This window comes from Herpailurus yagouaroundi, unplaced genomic scaffold (genome assembly GCF_014898765.1).
Source record: "Herpailurus yagouaroundi ecotype Mexico unplaced genomic scaffold, PumYag 165, whole genome shotgun sequence".
Classification (NCBI taxonomy): domain Eukaryota; kingdom Metazoa; phylum Chordata; class Mammalia; order Carnivora; family Felidae; genus Herpailurus; species Herpailurus yagouaroundi.
The window spans coordinates 25627973-25647869 of record NW_024412406.1 but is presented as its reverse complement, the minus strand read 5'-3'; the positions used below and the strand labels follow the sequence as shown (position 1 = coordinate 25647869).

Genomic DNA, 19897 nt, shown 5'->3' with positions numbered 1-19897 from the left:
GGTAGGCCCCTAATCCAATATGGCCAGTGTCCTTATAAAAAGGAGACATTTAGGCACACACACGGAGAATGCCAAGAGGTGACGATGGTGGAGATCAGAGTGGTGTTCCAGAAGCCAAGGAACATCAAAGATTGCCAGGGGAAAAAAACCCCACAAAACACAAAACGAAACAAAAAACACCAGACACTAGGGGAGGGCTGAGGAGCAGACTTTCCCTCACAGCCCTCCAGAGGGACCAGCCCTGTTGATACATTGATTTTGGACGTCCCGCCTCCAGACTGTGAGACAATACAGTTCTGCTGTTGAAGACACCCAGTCTGTGGAACTTTGCCATGGCACGAGCAAACTAATGCAGGTGTAATTTTATTCACTTGAACCAGAAGAGTCAGGGCAAAGACTCCAACTAGTCAGGACTGTGGGTTCGGGTCGGCATAAAACAACGAGTTCATGGAACTGCACAGAATATTGGTACGCAACAGAGGATAAGGGGTACCTCCCTGGAATTTGTACAGCCTGAGAAATTGCTAACACAGAAGTCAAGAATATTAAATAAACAAATGTATAACCAAAGTTTTAATTTATTTGCTCATTATAATAAAGAATTCTCAGGACGTAGGCCATTTTTTAAAAATCATTTCTAACATTTATTAAAATGTTAGAAATTAAAAATTTTTTTCTAACATTTATTTATTTTTGAGACAGAGAGAGACAGAGCATGAACGGGGGAGGGTCAGAGAGAGAGGGAGACACAGAATCTGAAACAGGCTCCAGGCTCTGAGCTGTCAGCACAGAGCCCAACGCGGGGCTCGAACTCACGGACCGTGAGATCATGCCCTGAGCCGAAGTCGGACGCTTAACTGACTGAGCCACCCAGGCGCCCCTAAAATCACTTCTAAATGTTAGTATATTGAAAGCACATAAAATTTGAAATGTCTTCACGCCTAAAGGACTGTTTCTGGCTCCCTTTAACTCTTGTAATTGGGTCTTACCGTTAATATCATCTCTGTTCCCACAGTGCTTCACCATGGACTGAAGTCCTCCTCTAGAAGGCCTGGAGTCAACACAAGAGCATTTCTGCCCTAGTCTGTTACCCATTTCACAGGCCTCTTTCATGCTGGCACTTTGCCTGTTAGATGCAGAATTATTAGCTCTGAAAAACCTGGAGGACTTCATTTTTTCACAACCTCAATCTTTCCTAATCCTTCATCTGAGTTCATCTGCCATATTGAAAGCCCACAGGAGGACTTGGGACCTCACATTCTCCTCTTGCCAGGATGAGGCCAACCCCTCATGCCAACACTAGGGATAAATAAGAAAGTCTGGGACTCTGGCCTTTGGGCACCCATCACACTCAAACCTGGGGTGTTCACTGTTTTCCGCCTGCATTCTGCCTTGTCCACTGAGCGCCACACAGGCTCCTACACGTCAGCAGTGGGCCCAGCCACGCGCTACTCAGACTAACATAGTAGTAATGATTTTTTTGCCTTGACTCCTGGAAATCCACAGAAGAAGAAGGATCAGGGATCTTGGCAGGGATATAAATTCTGAGCATGAAAACAAGGGTGCAGGCCAGTCTGTGGGTCTCCAGCCTCTACCCAGCCCAATACCTCACAGAAGAGCGAGGTGCCAAGAAAGTGGCCTATAAGGCTTCAGGCAGTGGAGGACACAGTCCGCTGCTGCAGAGCTGGGGTGCTGTTGAGACCTGGGCCTCCAGTCAGGAAAGAACAGGTGAGAAACCTAAGGGGACAGCAGTCGTCCACTGTCCTTCACGGATGGGCACTGACTGAGGCTGAGGGCAGTTAGGGTTAGGGTTAGGGTTACCTCATCCTCACAGATGAATCCTTGATGAGATTTTGGTAGCTACGGTTTCCACTGTCAAACTTTCTTCTTTTTTTTTTTTCAAGTTTTTATTTTTTTATTTTGAGAGAGAGAGACAGGGAAAGAGCGAGTGGGGGAGGGGCTGACAGAGAGAGAGAGAGAGAGACAGAATCCCACACAGCCTCCTCAGTGTCAGCACGGAGGCAGACACGGGGCTTGATCTCACGAACCGTGAGATCATGACCTAAGCCGAAATCAAGAGTCGGATGCTTAACCAACTGAGCCACCCAGGCGTCCCTCTTCCTTTCCTTGACAGACCCTGCCTTGGCCCTTGGACGGAGAGTTTAGGATAGGTGAGGGCGTGCGTTCCGACCAATCCCACCACTGTCCTTTCCGGTAAAGTCAGCAAAGCATAGAAGACTGTTGTGTGCATGTGGGGCCTACTGGAAGAGTGTGTGGATCTTGGCTCACAGACAGCTACGTCCTCCATTTTGTAGAACAAGTCAGTCTACAGGAGAGGATGAACCCAACACGCCGGCAGATAGAGCCCAGGAGGGGGTGGGGAGAAATGGCTACATCTTCTCAATGGTCCACCTTCTCATCCCTTTGTCTTTCTCAGACACTCGAGCCAGTAAATCATCTTCCGCTCAGCTTAATTCAAGGTCATTTTTGCCTCTTGAAAGCAAGAGAGTCCTGCCAAGTAAATACAGCATGGCGCAGAGGCCTCCAGATCAGACCATTGTAAGAAAATCTCGGGGGGGGGGGGGGCGCCCCGGGGCAGGTCGGCGGCAGGGAGGAGTGTGCATCCGTCAGGGCCTGCATGGCTGTTCAAGGCTGTTCTGCATTTTATCTCATTTCATCGTGGCCGCAGCCCTGTGGACCGTAGTCCCGGTATGCCCCTTCACAGCGGAGCCCCTTGCTCAAGATCACGCAGCTACTAAGAGGCAGAAGGGTGTTCAGACGTAAGCGGGGCTGCACCAGAGTCCGGGCAGTGAACTTCCCTACCAGAACTCATCTCTGGAAGTTCCCCACTCCTGTCTCCGACACGGCTCAGTGACCGAACTGTTGCGTTAAACGGGGGCCACTCGTGTAGCACATCTACCCCTGTCACTTTCCAGGGGTCCAGGGCTGAGACGTGACCTTATCACTACTGGAGATGCAGCTCTTGCTGTGAGTTGCAGGATCATTTTTGTTGTCTGGCATACTTTACAATTTTAAATGTTTCCTTTTGTGGAGATATTGAATCCACTGAGGTTTCCAGGACGGATTTGGCTTGCCGTCCAAAACAACCGTTTGACACACTGAAGAATGTCGTATCACTTCTCCAGGGAGTAAAAAGCAGATTCGAGAAAGATCGTTTTCCTCCCGCCCCATGACGCTCCACTGCTTACCTACCAACAGCTGCTTTAGGCAAAATTACATCCACTTTGAAAAATATTTTCCATGACACTGTTCTCTTTGAAGAATGAGCTCTGGTCTTCTGCCAGTTGGAGATTTGATGTAACCAAAGATCTTAATCCAGCCTAGAGAACTAAATTCACTGAACACAGAAAGAACAACTTCCGCAAATGTGCTGTTTGTATTCCTACTGTGAAATAAGATCTGACCCAGCACTTATCTGGGAAGAACTCCCACCAGAGCTGTGGAAATCTTGTTTCATGATCAGAAATCCTGTTGGGGAGAGAAACCACGCTGCCCGCTGTCCAACAAGATGAACTCCTTCATTTCCTGATGTTCTCGTGTGAATCCCCAAAGCACGACTGGCTGGTAAACTGCACTGGCTGGGAGGAAGAGACAGAAGTTCCAGAGAGCAAATGGAGACCATGGGAGGTGCTGGACTCCATCGTTCACTGTGAATCATGGTTTTTGTCGTTGTTGTTGTTTCTCCATCGTTTGAGCTCCAAACTGAATGAGACTAGTTAAAAGTCTCAGAAATTACAAAACAAAACAAAACAAAACAAAACAAACAAACAAAAAACCATATATGATTTCTGAAACATCAGGTGGTATTTGACACTCACAGGGTGGCCCCTCTTCTGGGGAAACTAGAATCCACGTTGAAGAGCTTTGGAAACTCTGAAATGATATTCCTACGAAGAGCCTCCCAAAAGAGTTAAAAGGGAGAAAGAACATAATCTTTGAAGTTACTAAAGAGCTGAGACATTTAAAAAATGTTTCTGTGCTCATCTCAGATTTCAAGGTATGCTACACAAAGCTATAGCAATCAAAACAGTATGGTATTGGCACCAGACAGACACACAGATCAATGGAACAGAATAGAAAGCCCAGAAAGAAACCCACACTATATGGTCAATTAATTTATGACAAAGGAGGCAAGAATACACAATGGGGAAAAAAAGTCTCTTCTGCAAATGGTGCTGGGAAAACTGGACAGCTACATGTAAAAGAATGGAACTGAACTTTCTTACACCATACACAAAAATATGCTCAAAGTGAACAAAAGACCTAAATGTGAGACCTGAAACCATAAAACTCCTAGAAAAAAATATATAGGCAGTAATCTCTTAGACATTGGGTTTAGCAACATTTTTCTACTTCTGTCGCCTCAGGCAAGGGAAACAAAAGCAAACAAAAAAACTATTGGGATTACATCAAACTAAAAAGCTTTTGCACAAAGAAACCAACAAAATAAAAAGGCAACCTGCTGAATGGAAGAAGATATTTGCAAATAATATATCCAATGAGAGGTTAATATCCAAAATATATAAAGAACTTATACAACTCAAACCAAAAACAAAACAAAACAAAACCAAAACCAAATAATCTGATTAAAAACAGGCAGAAGACGTGAACAGACATTTCTCCAAAGAAGACATCCAGATGGCCAACGGACACATGAAAAGATGGTCAACATCACTCATCCTCAGGGAAACGTAAGGCAAAACTACAATGAGATATCACTGAACACCTGTCAGAATGGCTAAAATCAAAAACATAAGAAACAACAAGCGTTGGTGAGGATGTGGAGAAAAAGGAACCCTCTGGCACTGTGGGTAGGAATGCAAACTGGGTTAGCCACTGTGGGAAAAAGTATGGAAATTTCATCAAAAAGTTAAAAACAGAACTACCCTATGATCCAGTAATTGCACTACTGGGTGTTTACCCCCCAAATACAAAAACGCTAATTCAAAGGGATACATGCCCTCCTATGTTTATAGCACCATTACTTATAATACCCAAATTATGGAAGCAATCCAAGTGTCCATCAATAGATGAATGGATAAAGAAGATACAGTATACACACTCACAATGGAATATTATTTAACCATAAAAATAAAAAGAATTAAATCTTGCCATTTGCAATGACATGGATGGAGCCAGAGGGTATAAACACTATATAAGCCAGTCAGAGAAAGACAAATGCCATGTGATTTCACTCATAGGTGGAATTTAAGGAAAAAAAAAGAACAAAGAAAAGACACAAAGTGAAAAACAGACTCTCAACTATAGAGAACAAACTGCTGGTGACCAGAGGGGAGGTGGGTTGGGGGGATGGGTGAAACAGGTGATGGGGATTAAGGAGGGCACTTGTCGTGATGAGCACCAGGTGATGTATGGAAGTGGTGATTCACCATATTGTACGCCTGAAACTAACATAACACTGTATGTTATACAGTATGTGTTATACTGGAATTTAAACTAAAAAAGGATCCTTCCAGCTCTAACATTCAGTGTTTCTTAAAAACAAAAATGGGCAGAGGAACTGAAGAAAACTTATTACAAAGAAGCCATACAGATGGTCAACAGACACATGAAAAGCTGCTCAACATCACTAATGACCAGGGAAATGCAAATCAAAATGAGGTATCATTTTATACCCATGAGAATGGCTAATATCAAAAGGAGAAGTGACAGCTGTTTGTGAGGATATGCAGAAAAAGGAACCCTTGCGCATTGTCGGTGGGAATGCAGATATATGCACCCCTTTGTTTATTGCAGCGTTTTACAATGGCCAAGATGTGGAAGCAACCTAAGTGTCATCGATAAATGGAGTAAGGAGATGTGGGATGTGGGTACAACGGACTATTACTCAGCCATAAAAAAAGAATGACATCTTGCCATCTGTGACACCATGGACGGAATTAGAATGCATCATGTTAAGTGAAATAAGTCAGATGGCGAAAGACGGATACCATATGGTTTCGTGTGGAATCTAAAAAACAGACAAGCAGAAACAGACTCGTAAACATAGAAAACGAATGTGATTGCCAGAGGGGAGGAGGGGTAGGAGAATCGGCAAAACAGTGAAGGAGAGTGGGGGGTACAGGCTTCCAGTTATGGGCTGAGTCACCAGGGTAAAAAGTACAGCATAGAGAACACGGTCAAGGGTATTGTAACAACACATGGTGACAGTAGCTATGCGTGTGGGGAAGCACCGCACTATGCAGAGGGTTGTAGAATCACTGTTTCGTACACCTGAACCTAATGTGATATTGTGTCGACTATCCTTAAGTTTCTGTGCTTTCAAAATGCTCAGATTTTAGAAACAATTTTAAAAATAATGGCTTATATTCCAATTTTTTTCTTGGGATGTAGAATTCTCATTTCTTAGATGAACAAACACTATGTTTCTGATACAGAAGTCAAGGATGTGAAATCGTCGAATTCATAACATGAGGCTAACGACTTCTTTGTATCATCTCTAAGACTCGAGGAGTACAAAAGCCTTGGAGATCTTTCTCATTGTGATTTCTATCACTGCCTTCCCACAATTTTGTTGTCTTTGCTTCTTTTGCTCTTTTTCTATCCTCCCTCCACCTTAATTAAACACATCTATCGGAGAATGCAAGTTACACTTCCGTTATGGCTGTTGGCCTTGTACGCCCCTTTTCATACAGACGCCTTTTCTGTACCCGGTGTGAGAAGACCGAGAATCCCGGAAAATTAAGCGTTCAAAAGCAGATGCACTCATAGAAAGAGCAGGACAGACGGTTCCAGGGGCTGAGGGGAAGGGGACATGGGGAGTGACTCAATGGGTAGTTTCTGCTTGGGATGATGAACGGCTTCTTCAAAAGCACAGTGGTGGAGGTTGTACAATGTTGTGAATGTATTTAATGACACTGAATTGTGCACTTACAGATGGTTAGAACGGTAAATTTGTGGATGTATGTTACCCTAGTTTAAAAACAGAAAGAGAGGAAAAAAGCAGGTGCAGCACACCATCTCTTCCAGACATCACCAATTTATTCAGAAAATTCAAATTTCAGTTTGGCAACGTATGTCCAGGGGCAGAGAGTTTGGGATAGTCATTTCGTTGGAAGCAATCACATTTTCTAGAGATAAACGTCCATGGGGTAGCATCTGAAGGAAAGAAAGCAAAACTTTTAAAACTAATTTAGTGCGTGGGGTGATAATCATAAATATTTGCAGTTAACAAAACAATCAGCATACACAACTGAGGCATGAGAAATGCTTATGCTAGTAGTAACCCTTTATTCAGTTCAGTTCAACATACATTAAGCACCTAATTTGTTCAAGACACTGGGCTAGCTGCTGGGGCTGAGGTGGAAATACAAAAATCACCAAGACATAATCCCTGTCCTTAAGAAGTTTACAACAGCACATAGAACCATGAGTGCTACAGGTGAGGTACAAAATAACTGCTCTAAAGCCATGGAGGGAGGAGAGTTTGCCTCTCAGTAGAGATTAAAATCGGGACCCCCCTGAAATTTGGCGGTGTGGGTGAGGCAGGATACAGCATGCCAAGTAAAGAAAACTCTGGGGTCTAGGCAGGTCTCGGCAACAGCAAATGAACTAGCTCCCCTTTAGGTTTAAATGTGTCAAAAGGGAAGGGGTATTCGAAGGGAAGGGGCATGTTTAGTTTAATCCTTCTCATCGACGTTAGCCTATTGCAAGGAAGAGATCCACAGGAGTCAAGTCAATTAAGAAAGCAAAGTTTGAAGAGGCAGGGACATGAACAGGAAACACCATTTCATAGTTTAGTGTAAACTCAACCCCGTGTGTATACACCTCTAGTAGCTTAAGTAACATCATCAAATGGGGGGAAAATCCATCAGGAGCACCGCAGTTCATCATGGCAGAACAGGGTGTCTCTTGTTAGACTCTACGACTAGCTTTGGTTCCTGCCAATGGAAGACATCATGTTACACGAAAGTAGAAGTCCATGTTTTACACGTGATATTAAAGTCCTCAAACGTTACCTCCTCAATTCAGCATAAATGATGACGAGAGAGAATCTGGGGACAGAGATGGAAGTCCCCGTAGGTAAACCGACCTAATAAGGACTTTGGCATGCTGTATTTCCTATTTAAAAAAATACAGGATGAGCACGTCCCTCCTGAATAATAACTTACTACGCATAGAACATACTCCAAGAGGAATTCTAACGCAACGTACTACTAATCAAACATCACAGTTTCTGCTTTTGTGATTTACACAAATTACCTTAATTATAATACTTTAGGGAACATGTACAAACACAGTATGTAACGTTTTAATATTCATCAGCTTTAACTTCTAAAAGTTTGGCTTGTATTATCTCAAAACAACAACAACAACAACAAACTACTTATAAACCTCATTTTCCCACAGAATTAATTCACCATCCAACTTTAAAAATAATTTTTTTTAAAAAGAAACCAACAGTAAATTGGAATGCTAACACCTGCCAGGTTTTGATAAAATGAAAATAAACAACTCACATAAACAGCACCTCATAAAGCCAAAACCTTCTTTTGAAGTACAAAGTTCAATTCTTGTCCTCTTAGTAACTGCTAATCGGAAGCCCCCCCCCCCCCATCCTCCCCCCTTCAATCCAGGAAATGTTCTGGTTTAAGTCACGTGACACACAGTATTTTTTTTTTTTTAGCATCAATAAATTATTGATATGGTACCACGAACAAATAGCTAATTTTTAGAAACCAAAGCAACTCAGAGGACTAGCAGAACAGATACAATAGCACACTGAAATGATTTAAAAGTCAAATAAAAACCAAAACGTACCTTACCCTGGTCTTGTATCAGTTCAAATGAAAAAACCAAAGGATGAAGTATCATTTCAGACCTATATACATCAAGATGCCAGTTCTTATAAAAACGCACTTCAGTTGTAAATGCTAGATTATGCAAAAATAATTTTATATCAATTGTATTTAACTTTAATGAATTTTCCCCAACTCTAATATTAAAAATGTTAAAAGAACTTAAATTTTAATGGCAAAAAGTTCCTATTTTCCCCATCTATTAAAAAAAGATTTTGTTTTCCCTTATTAACATACAATGCCCTATTGTTAAGGCACAACTTTTTTTTAGGATAAAAATGAAACCGTAGAATAGGTTTATTTTACACAACAGTTACAAGACAGACGTTTTGTAGGCATATACTGAAAATAATGCATCTTAAATTCAACCCGGATCAAAAACGCAAAATCGCCGTTCTATCCTGGACCAGTCAACACCTAGCCAACGCAAACAGCTGCAGCTAGAATGATCCAAGCGGTTTCTATTTTTAACCTGCCAAAGATTGTCTCCAGAAGGCCATTTTCCAACGTTTATTTATTTTTGGGACAGAGAGAGACAGAGCATGAACGGGCGACGGGCAGAGAGAGAGGGAGACACAGAATCGGAAACAGGCTCCAGGCTCTGAGCCATCAGCCCAGAGCCCGACGTGGGGCTCGAACCCACGGACCGCGAGATCGTGACCTGGCTGAAGTCGGACGCCTAACCGACTGCGCCACCCAGGGTCCCCCAGAAGGCCATTTTCAAGGTGTTACCAAGGAGAGGAAAGCTGGATGTTTTCTTTTCTGGGGAACAGGGCGTAGTGGCACCCCAGCTCTCTCTACTTATGCTGGGCTATCAGAGAGAGTTCTCACCTTCCAAGCCCGAGTAAGATCCAGTTTCTGAGCATCTGAGACCAGGGCAGAGCTCCCCATCTCTGGGGGCAGATGTTTGCGGCCTCCCTCCCCTCCCCTCCCCTCTCCTGGATGTTCTTCTTCCGGACTCTTTTCTTAGCCGCCGCCCCTCCCCCACTTCTTCCGACCCAATTTGCACAATATTCCAAGGGCACACCCCGCAAACGGAATTTGCACAATTGTTGCTTCAACCACATCAACCAAAGCACTTCTCAGCTTCATCATACAGCCATAAATAATCCACTTGAATGCGGCTTTAAAATCAAGAAAAACCACTAAAATTGGGGTAAAGAATTTTGCCCGGCAACTGAATACCGGACAGAAATGATCCGTCTCGCAGGCTCTCGTAATCTCCGCTGAAATAGGGACGGAAGTGTGAAAACGAACAGGAAAAGCAAGTTTTCTTAAGCAGGCCTATATACCTACTTCTCGTATTGACTGCATTTTCCTTCTGTCAAGAACGGATCTGAAGAAATGCTCCGTAGAGACAGAAGCACCGGATTAGCCTTGTCAGGGCGGGTCTTTGTGGTTTTGAAGCTGATCTTCCCTTACTTTTTGAGACGTCTCTGAAAAGTAAGGGTCAACCAGAACTCTGACAAGGCTTCGTCTCCCTGTTTGGGAACTGACCTAGCTCTCCGTTCTACCGGGAGATCTCAGCAGCCAACCTGGAGAAAAGTAGGTCTATGAGAGAATTCAGGGGTTGAGCGTTGCGGAAGAGTGCTGGTCAAGAAAGAGGGGCAGAGAGCGAAGAACATTAAGGGGCTGAGGGCATCGAGAACAAGGTAAAGACCAGGGGCAGAGGAAGGGGACGGCCGATAAGTCCTGAGGTTACTGGCGTCCCTGTTTTTACTAAATGTGATGGGTAAAACTCAAATTTTAAGGGAACACTGTGCTCCCAATGAGGGTAAAGATAAAGGAAAGAGAAGGCCAGGAGTCAGGGAGGTTCAGGGTCACTAAAAGTTAAACTCTAATTATTGTGCTACATTTTAGAAGTGATTTTATTTCTGCAATTCTGGGAGATATTACATGCCTTACTTATTCATGGTGTTTCACTGGTATGTTCTGGCACAATGTCTCACATAAATAAATATAAACACTGTTCTTTGTACTTCTATTGGTTCTGTAATGTAGACGGACTTTTGGAAACAAAAGCAAAATTTGAAAACGAACTCTCTATGAAAGCGCCTAAAAACCATTAGTAATTAGCCTCTACCCAATAAGTTATACAAATAATGCATTTAACTGCCAGCCAATATCTTAATTTTTGCACGCAAGCCCTTCATAAGTCATTATCTACATGCAGATTAATGAAACTAAAAATAAAACCGAAGCAGTCATGCTTGCTAATATGAACTAGTTTCATTTCCATGAAGTTAGAAAGTTTCCGTCTATTGCTGAAAAAAAACAAAAACAAAAACAACCAACAACTCCCAATCAGACGCCGGTTCCTAGTATGCCGGTCCTGTTTCCCCATATTTGACACATTAGAATTAACCGCTTCTACCACGGACTCTGGAAATAATACAAGCCTCTGCCATCCCTCCTGAGAAAAAGTGTTCTCATTTCATTGCCAAGTAGGAAGGTGAGCTCTCCGATTTTCTGTTCTGAATCCCTAAGTCCTGTTTAAATACCAAGTGTCCCGACTACCAAAACGTTGCATGAATTTTCACTGAACAAAATCCCACCTATTGAGGCCCACTCCACTCCCAGACTGGTGACCAGCTGCTGGATATTGAGGAGAAACACGTGCATCCTACCGGATTCAAGTCCCTAATGAGGAAGTAAAGGGCTTTGGAGACCGTGTAAAACGCAGACCTAAAGTTGTATGCACATGCCACCAGACGAGGATGTCCATTCTTTGGTCAATTTTACCTCCAAGATAGGAAAATAAATGGTAAGCTATTTTAAAGAAAACAAAATAAGCCATCCCGCCCCCTTTATCAGAATGTTATAAAATACGAAGTCACATGAAATAACGGTATTTGTTTACATAAAGTTTCCAGATCTCACACTGAGAGAAATCCGGCATCCCCAGGAAAGACAGTTCACAAAGTAAGGGGCTAATTATAGTGACTCAGTGAAGACTCAACCGCCTTTCTTCCAACCAGCTTCCACACACCGAATTTTTAAAAATTAATCAAAAAGTAACATTAACCATCATTATTTTAATCTGAATGGAAACTTCAAAGTATCTTCAAAGTTACTACCTTGAGAGTTTAGGTTAGGTGCATTTATTAACGGTAAAAGCAACCAGAAATCATTCTTGGTAAGGAGAGAATCTCTACATTCAAACCTGGCAAATTGTTTAAAAAGTACTAAAACAACGTTTTTTTAAAATAACGAAAGCTAGCTTAAGCCATGTAATTGTCAAGTGAGTCAATTAGTAGAATCATTTATATTCTTATAGTGCATCATTTATCCCTAATGAGAAAATGTACCAAAATCCTAGTGCTAACCCTGAAACCTTAATCCAGACCTTATGAGTTAAAACTAAATGTTGGTCAGGAGGGAAAGGATGGAACCATGCACTGTCCACAGAGCCAACGAAAATCAATAGGAAGATGGCAGAAACGCTGAACCCAGGGGTACAAATACACTGTTCTGTATCCAAAGAAAACAGAACAAAACAAAACGCACACACGGAAACTACAATTACAACTCAACCATCAAACAGCTATATTCTCGACTAGCTGGTGAACCTGTCATTAAAATTTCAAAGAATGAAAACAATTTCAGGTTTTTCTATTTTAATCCTTAAGAAATATTCAGCAACAGATAAATAGAGCACTTGTTGCATATTAACGAATGTGTGGCTGCTTGTGCTTTCTATCTGCATTAGGGGTAAAGACCCCCAATAACTTTATTTTCAATGAGATACACTTGTAATTATTAAATCTACACAAAATCAATCCTTTCTTCAGCCCAATTCTATATGAAAGTACGAACAAACAGTGAAGGTTCGTGATGTTGTGTGAAAATGGTGACTCAGAACAATGTACTCAGCTGTAGATTTTAATTCACAAATATATATATATATACATATATATATATGCGCCTTGTGTATTGACAACTGTACGAAAATCGTCTCAAAAATAAAGACAATACTTGAGACACGAAGCAACCCATTTTCCCTGATCTTCCATCCTATTACAGGGAAAATAAGTCTCTGATGCTTCATAAATACTTCAGAAAGTTCAGGATGGCCTTAACCATGCATAGTCTGCACCGATGCTTTGAAGCCCCCGGCGTTTCGGCGGACCGCTCAACTTGGGAAGAACTGTGACCTGTAATCAGCTTTGCTTATTTATGTCCTGTCTTCTCTAGATCTGGCAGTTTTCTGACCAGGGCTTGGTGGTTCATTCTGACGCTGGCAAGGAGCCCTCCTTCAATGCCGTCGGACCCAGTGTAACTGATTTCTTCACCACTCAGGGTAGTCATATGCCCCCCAAGGGCTTTTAAGATGGCGTTGCCAGCACATATATCCCATTTTTTGATGTATGTCACATGGATATACAGATCAGCTTTTTCTTGACTCTTATCGGGTACATCCAAGAGTGCTAAGACTTTATAACCTAAAAGATGAACACAGAGTTTAAGTTACTATTCCCAAGATTTAAAGAGAGTAGCTTCCTGTTTAAGAGTACATTGTTAAAAGTAACGGCACAGGACGTGAAGGAGTTCTCTTGACTGTTTGCAAGGGCTAAGTCTAAAATTATCTAAAAATAGTTTTGTTCTTTTTATTTTTTTTTTTTCAAATAACAGCCAGACATTAAACCTAAATGAGTGGAAAATATACTGCAAAATAACTTACGAAGCTATTCTTAAGTGTAACCAAACACACGTCTATAATTTTTTAAATTTAAATCTACTTTGTGGTTGTTTTCTATGGAATGATACATACACTATGTCTCATTTCCTACGGAATACTACACCGAAGCTAAATGCATCTAAATACCCACGAGCGCTGGATTTGAAAGACCAAGCACTACAATCTGAAGCCCTTATTGTAATGAGGCAAAGTTTTTTTAAAAATAATATAATAAAACACACAGATGAAACCAGGTCCAGAATCTGGTTTATCCCATTCCCACCAGGTATTCTGAACCTTACCTTTCCTAACCAGCCTAACAGAGAGCTTATAAGAAAATAATGAAGTCATATTAAGTAAGGTACCTATATGTAATCACTAAATTAAAATTACTGGGCTTAAAAGTTAATCATTACTTTTTCCTTTATTACTGTGGTGAAAAGGTCTTCAAACACACGTTTCTGACCACAACGTGTTACTCATTAGAGTTAAAACACTTCTGTCCTATTCGACGGCACTCAAAACAAGGGGAGGCAAACGGCCTGTGAGCCACATCCAGGCCATGTGCCGGTTCTGTAGAACCCTAAGGCCACGAATGGTTTTCTGTATTTTTAAAGGGTGCCAGAAACCCAGACATCCAAGAGGGTCCATATGTGGCTCGTAAAGCCATAAACATTTATAGTTGGCCTTTCAGAGAGAGTAAGCCGACCCCGGATCAGTGACGCAGGTAATAAAACGGTAGAGAACGTGCGACGAGCTGGGTGGCCACTAGACTCGGGCTCGCCCCGGACACGAAGGCTGAAGAGTTCAGAGGTGTCGAAAGTGACCCGCGGGTCAGCCACTGTAGGGACCCTCGTGATGACGCCTGGCATCGTTCTGCCACACGAAGCATCAGAATGTGCTGGATCTCCCCTCTCCTCACAGATACTCCTGCAGCGAAGCTCCCAGCGTGATGACTTATGCCACTGACGTGAAGATGCCGCCTCAGTGTTCGAGGAGCGGGAGTCACCGGGCTGAGACGTGCTGCTACTGTTGACACCGTGGCTCATACGAAGGCATGTGTGACTGAGATCCCACCCCAGACATTACCAAGTAGGCACCGGGCCTGTCGGGAGAGCACGCGCTCTATCCTCCCTTTTCTTCCCGAGCACAGGGCCAGCGATCCTTCCTCCTGACAGAAGCCCTGACCGTGCTGGGGACGCGGGGCACCGGCGCCACAAGGGGGGTAGGAACATACCGGCACCACCAGCTGGGATAATGGTGGTCTGGTTTCCAAAAGTCTGAAGAGCAACCTGCTTGACCATTCCTGAATGGGAGCGTGACACAACGATCCTCGGGGTCCTCTCGTTGTAGGAAGTGCGGGCTTTCACGTTGGACCCACCATCTACCATGGCCCAAGCTGAAAAGCAAATATAATACCCATTAACAGCACTGAAGCTTTTTGAAACTAAAACTCAACGTACAAAGGGTTGACTGGAAAAATATCCTTTTACACAGAATTGCTTGTATTTTTTTTCCAAAACGGAAATATTTTTTTTCTGAGAACCAGAGTAATATTTAGTATTTTTTTTTACACTAATAGGCAAATATGAAGACCAAGTTAAAAAAGGCCGCGTGATCCTGCCCAACCGGAGACAGTGGCTACTTAAGGCTTGACTTAACGATGCCCAGGTTCCAGAGCTCCTTGTGAGCTGCTGAGTGCTCACTGGGATCGCACCCCAATCTCCCTGTAGCTCGGCCAGCGTCTTCCCCTCCGCTACACAAATAACTCTTCAGGAAACATCCTGCGTGCTCATCTCCACGTCAAAAGTCTGGCTCCTGGGGAACCCTACCTGTAACCACCTAGGACATAAGCAGCAAAACTAGTTACCTTGGATAATTAACAACTTAAAACAGGTTTTGCTCCTATACTACCTCTATTTCTGATACGTTCGTAGTTTCAATTATTCGCATATCGGACCCGTCTCCTAAGGGAGCTTTATAAACATAAGGCAGCTCAAGGGGGGAGTCAGGGTTACGTATCTGCTTTGTTGGAGAGCGTAAAAAAATGCTCTAGATTTCGAAATAGAACAGGAATTATAAGAAGGTGAGGAGACCCTCGAGATGGCTTGAAATGTTTTTCTCGGCTTGCAAGTTTTCCTCAGTGACTACCAAGCTATACAAGAGAACGGACTTACTCAGAATCATCCCCATTAGCTTGGTGCTCTAGCAGTCACTCACCACGGGGAAAAACAGTCCGCGTGGCTACATGCTGTCCGGACGACAGCAGCTGCATTACCACTTACTCCCGGCTGCAGGAAAACATCAAAAAAGTGAGCGGAGTCGGGGTTTCTGAGTTCCCCGAAGATGATGGCAGGCTCTTGGACTCCCGTCACACTTCTTTCTAAAAACCACACACAGCGACAAGGAGGGCAAATACGCACACCCTTCATCAACAGCTAAGGAATCAGTAGAAGACGGAGACTGGTCACAAACGCAAACTTCAGAGAGAGAAGAGAAGTAAACACTGAAGGTCAGCAGAATGAGTGCCGCGGCTGATCCCAGGGTGGGGACTGTGGCAGGAGCTCCGGACATGCCAAGAGGTTGGAGGACTCTCGGTGGTGGGAGAAGTCAGAGAACAGCGGCCGGGATTTCTCCCCAGAGGGAAAAGGTCCCATCTGAGAGGAGAACTCCCGAAAGCGGGCCTGAAATGTGGCAAGAGAGCAGCGACAAGAGGAGGCCAGGAGAAGACACAGAGCCCAAGTGAAGTCCTGAGGGCACACAACACCTATCGGGACATGTCTCCGTGAGTGTCTCCACGAGAGACAAAGACGGGAGACTGCAAACAGAACTAAAGAAAAGGAGTTGGAGATAAGGGCCCTCCTGAAATAAGAAAGCAGAAGGGTGGAAACAAAACAAGATGCCTGCTAACAAAGATAATGTCTTCCTCACCCTAACGGAGAAGAAAGCTCCTGGGCTGAGAACCACCCAAACACCTACCCACAACTCCGCAAAGGCCGTGCGGCGGCCCAAATGGGAATGAGAAACGTGGACTACTGCAAAGTCCGCTGAAACCAGAAGAAGAAAACACAACGAATGAAGGTCGAAACGGTCCAGGCTACTTGAAAATGCTCACAGATCACGCAGAATAAAACGGTAACACAATATTCTAGAGAACAAGAAAGAAAGAAAGAAAGAAAGAAAGAAACAAGAAAAAAAAAACCCCAAAGAACACCATGGAACAAAGAAACAACAACTGAGGACAGGTAGAGAAGTAGGAACACAGTAAATGAAATGGGCCCTCGCGTAACGCGGGGAAGAAATTGAAAACAACAACAACAACAACAGAAACACAAGATGGCTGAAGACTTAGCCCTAGATGGTGGGATATACGGAAGGGCAACAGCGTGGCCCAAAATCAGAGCAGGCAAGGAGGATGGCAAAGGATAAGTGAAAACGAGAAAACTGATTAAAGGGACCAGAGAGAAGGCAACACACAGACATCAGCGGAAGAAGAGTCAGTATATACATATTAGCAGGTCTCTGAAAAGGGGAACCAGGAGCCATGAGATAGAACCCGTTGTAAAATTACGGTCCAAAAGATCATGCCTGAAAGAAAAGAGGACCGAAATGTCCACACGGAGAGACACACTGTGTAGACATCTGCCCAGAAAGCCAACTCTGTATCTGACATCTAGAGTTCTATTATTAGACTTTCAAGATAAAGTTCCTTGGCACTCCAGGCAAAAATACCAAGCTCCTTACAAAGGAAAGAAAATCGGATTATCGGCTTCGCTGCCAACGGGATTCAGCATGCACCCACACGGATATTAATCAGTTCAATATTTTCTACCAGTAACCAAGAGAAAAGAGTGCAGCGGGGGTAAGACAGCGTCCTACTAAAATTCATGCCTGCTACGAACCTTTGGAATGTGACCTCATTTGGATACAGGGTCTTTGCAGATGTAATTCAAGTCAAGGTCACACTGGATTAGAGTAGGCCCTAAATTCAATGACTGGTGTCCTTACAAAAACAGGACACACAAAACACAGACTGAGAGAATGGGAAGGAGGAGGCATGGAGTGATGGGTCTACAAACCAGGGCACCAAGGGATGTCTCACGCCACCAGGAGCTAGAAGAGGCAGGGGAAGTCTTCAAGAGGGAGCACGGCACTGCTAACAACTTGGTATCAGACTTCTGGCCCCAAAAGTGCGAGAAAATAAATTTCTGTTGTTGTAAGCCCTCAAGTTTATGGAAATTTGCTAGAGCACCCAAGGATAGAGGGCTAAACCAAAGAGTTTGGAAGTAGCTGAGTCTTTCATGTATCAAGGCTACAGGAAGAGCTTTTAACACGTTAAGAACTCAGATAATAGGAAGGACAGCTATGTGCTAGCTCTTCTGAAGTAATCCATTAGAGAATGAGCTTTAGCCAAGTGAAGGAGGACTGAAGAACACTCAGCAAAAGCACTGTTGGTCAGCACTGAATAAATTTAACTGGGGATTTAAGAGGAAACCAAAGACAGGAATAAAGGTTTTGGAAGAATCAGAGCGTGTAAATGATCTGTGTGTAAGAATCAAAGTGTGTAAACCAATCACAGTTGATTGGTTAGAGTCAAAGGATACCATGTAAATCTAAAGAGCTGAAGAGCAGAAAGACAGGTCAAAAAAGCTACGACTGACTAAAATGGGATGGTAGTCAAGGAGGCTAAAGGAAGCTCATTTCTTTGTTGCTCATAGGGGAGACCCAACGGACGATACCTAAGGACTACATAATGAATGGCATTTAAACAAAAAAGTTGTATACAAAGGTATTTTAATAAAGAGTAGGCAACAAAAAGAACAAATTTAACTTAAAAATAATAACTGTAGGTTGAATCACACTGAATACATAAAAATCCATGAGATGTCAAGGATATTAAAAAAATAAAGGAAAAATCCTGCTCTTCCTGGAAAAAATAACATCTGTTTCCGCTGGAGGTCGTTTTTACCCAAAGTCCTTACTCAGAAATTGGTAAAGAAAAAAAAGTTAACTATGTATTTTGTCTTTCTAGTAGGAACTACATTTCAGGATCAACAATTCCAGTTGATGAAATTGCTCTACACACGAATTTTAGTTTTGAAAACAGTTTTTTGAAAAAACACACAGAATTAGAAAATCCCATTTTACATCTTTAACAGATCTTTTTTTAAAAATGTTTATTTATAGGGGCGCCTGGGTGGCGCAGTCGGTTAGGCGTCCGACTTCGGCCAGGTCACGATCTCGCGGTCCGGGAGTTCGAGCCCCGCGTCGGGCTCTGGGCTGATGGCTCAGAGCCTGGAGCCTGTTTCCGATTCTGTGTCTCCCTCTCTCTCTGCCCCTCCCCCGTTCATGCTCTGTCTCTCTCTGTCCCCAAAATAAATAAACGTTGAAAAAAAAAATTAAAAATGTTTATTTATATTTGAGAGAGACAGAGATGTGAGCAGGGGAGGGGCAGAGAGAGAGAGAGAGACAGACAGACAGAATCTGAAGCAGGCTCTGAGCTGTCAGCACAGAGCCTGACATGGGGCTCGAACTCATGAGCTGTGACATCATGACCTGAGCCAAAGCTGGACATTTAACCAACTGAGCCACCCAGGTGGCCCACAGCTTTAATAGATCTTAAAACTATTTTGTGAAAGGCTTAACGGAATCCTGATCTCAAACGGTGCCAAAGTATTTCTCCAGACTACCTGCTGGTAGCCAGAGAATAAAAATAATTTATAGCAGATCTAGTCATGACCACTTTAAACATCTTAGCATCACTAGTAATGAGACGAGATAGGATACGTCATGTAGAATGATGCAGCAGGAAGTACATGATGAGTATCTACAACGTATTGACAAAAATGCTAACCTTAAGCCAGTCAAGGCTTTGGATCTAATTTGCACTTTAGAACAAAAAGAATATGAAAAATAAACAAGTTAAAGGACACCCCGAGCAAATAATCAGAGAAATCCAAAGAGCAGGACATTATGTAACAAGTAATTTGATCTCAACAAGTAATGTCACAGGGAAGAACAGGACTAGAGGTTGTTCTAGATTAAGAGAACTTAACAGAGCAACAAAAAAATGTATGTCATGAGACTGGATCTTGGTTTGAAGTAACCAGTTGTGAAATCCACTTTAGTAACAATTGAGGGAAGGGGTGCCTTGGTGGCTCAGTTGGTTAAGCATCCGACTCTTGTTTTCAGCCCAGGTCATGATCTCACAGTTTGAGCCCCGAAGAGGGCTCTGTGCTGACAGTGTGGACCTTGCTTGGGATTCTCTCTCTCTCTCTCTCTGCACCTCCCTTACTCATGCACACACTCTTACTCTCTCTCTCTCAAAATAAATGAAATGAAATGAAATGAAATGAAATGAAATGAAATGAAATGAAAT

The 19897-nt window shown here is 43.0% G+C and overlaps 1 protein-coding gene and 1 long non-coding RNA gene across 2 annotated transcripts in view; both read right to left on the bottom strand.

Moving 5' to 3' along the window:
• Nucleotides 1–7003: 7003 nt before the first annotated feature.
• Nucleotides 7004–9338, bottom strand: LOC121038244 (uncharacterized). Its single transcript, XR_005794260.1, has 2 exons — nucleotides 8803–9338; nucleotides 7004–7140 (listed from the first exon to the last, which is right to left on the bottom strand). It is a non-coding gene; the product is annotated as an uncharacterized LOC121038244 (long non-coding RNA).
• Nucleotides 9339–11855: 2517 nt separating this feature from the next.
• The window catches only part of BPNT2 (3'(2'), 5'-bisphosphate nucleotidase 2), a gene marked incomplete at its 5' end in the record, with an annotated part of 31182 nt that continues 23140 nt past the window's right edge, over nucleotides 11856–19897 (bottom strand). The window contains 2 exons of the mRNA XM_040487842.1: nucleotides 11856–13282; nucleotides 14756–14917. Coding sequence (XP_040343776.1) covers nucleotides 13011–13282; nucleotides 14756–14917 — 434 coding nt within the window. The remainder of the gene's footprint in view (nucleotides 13283–14755; nucleotides 14918–19897) is intronic.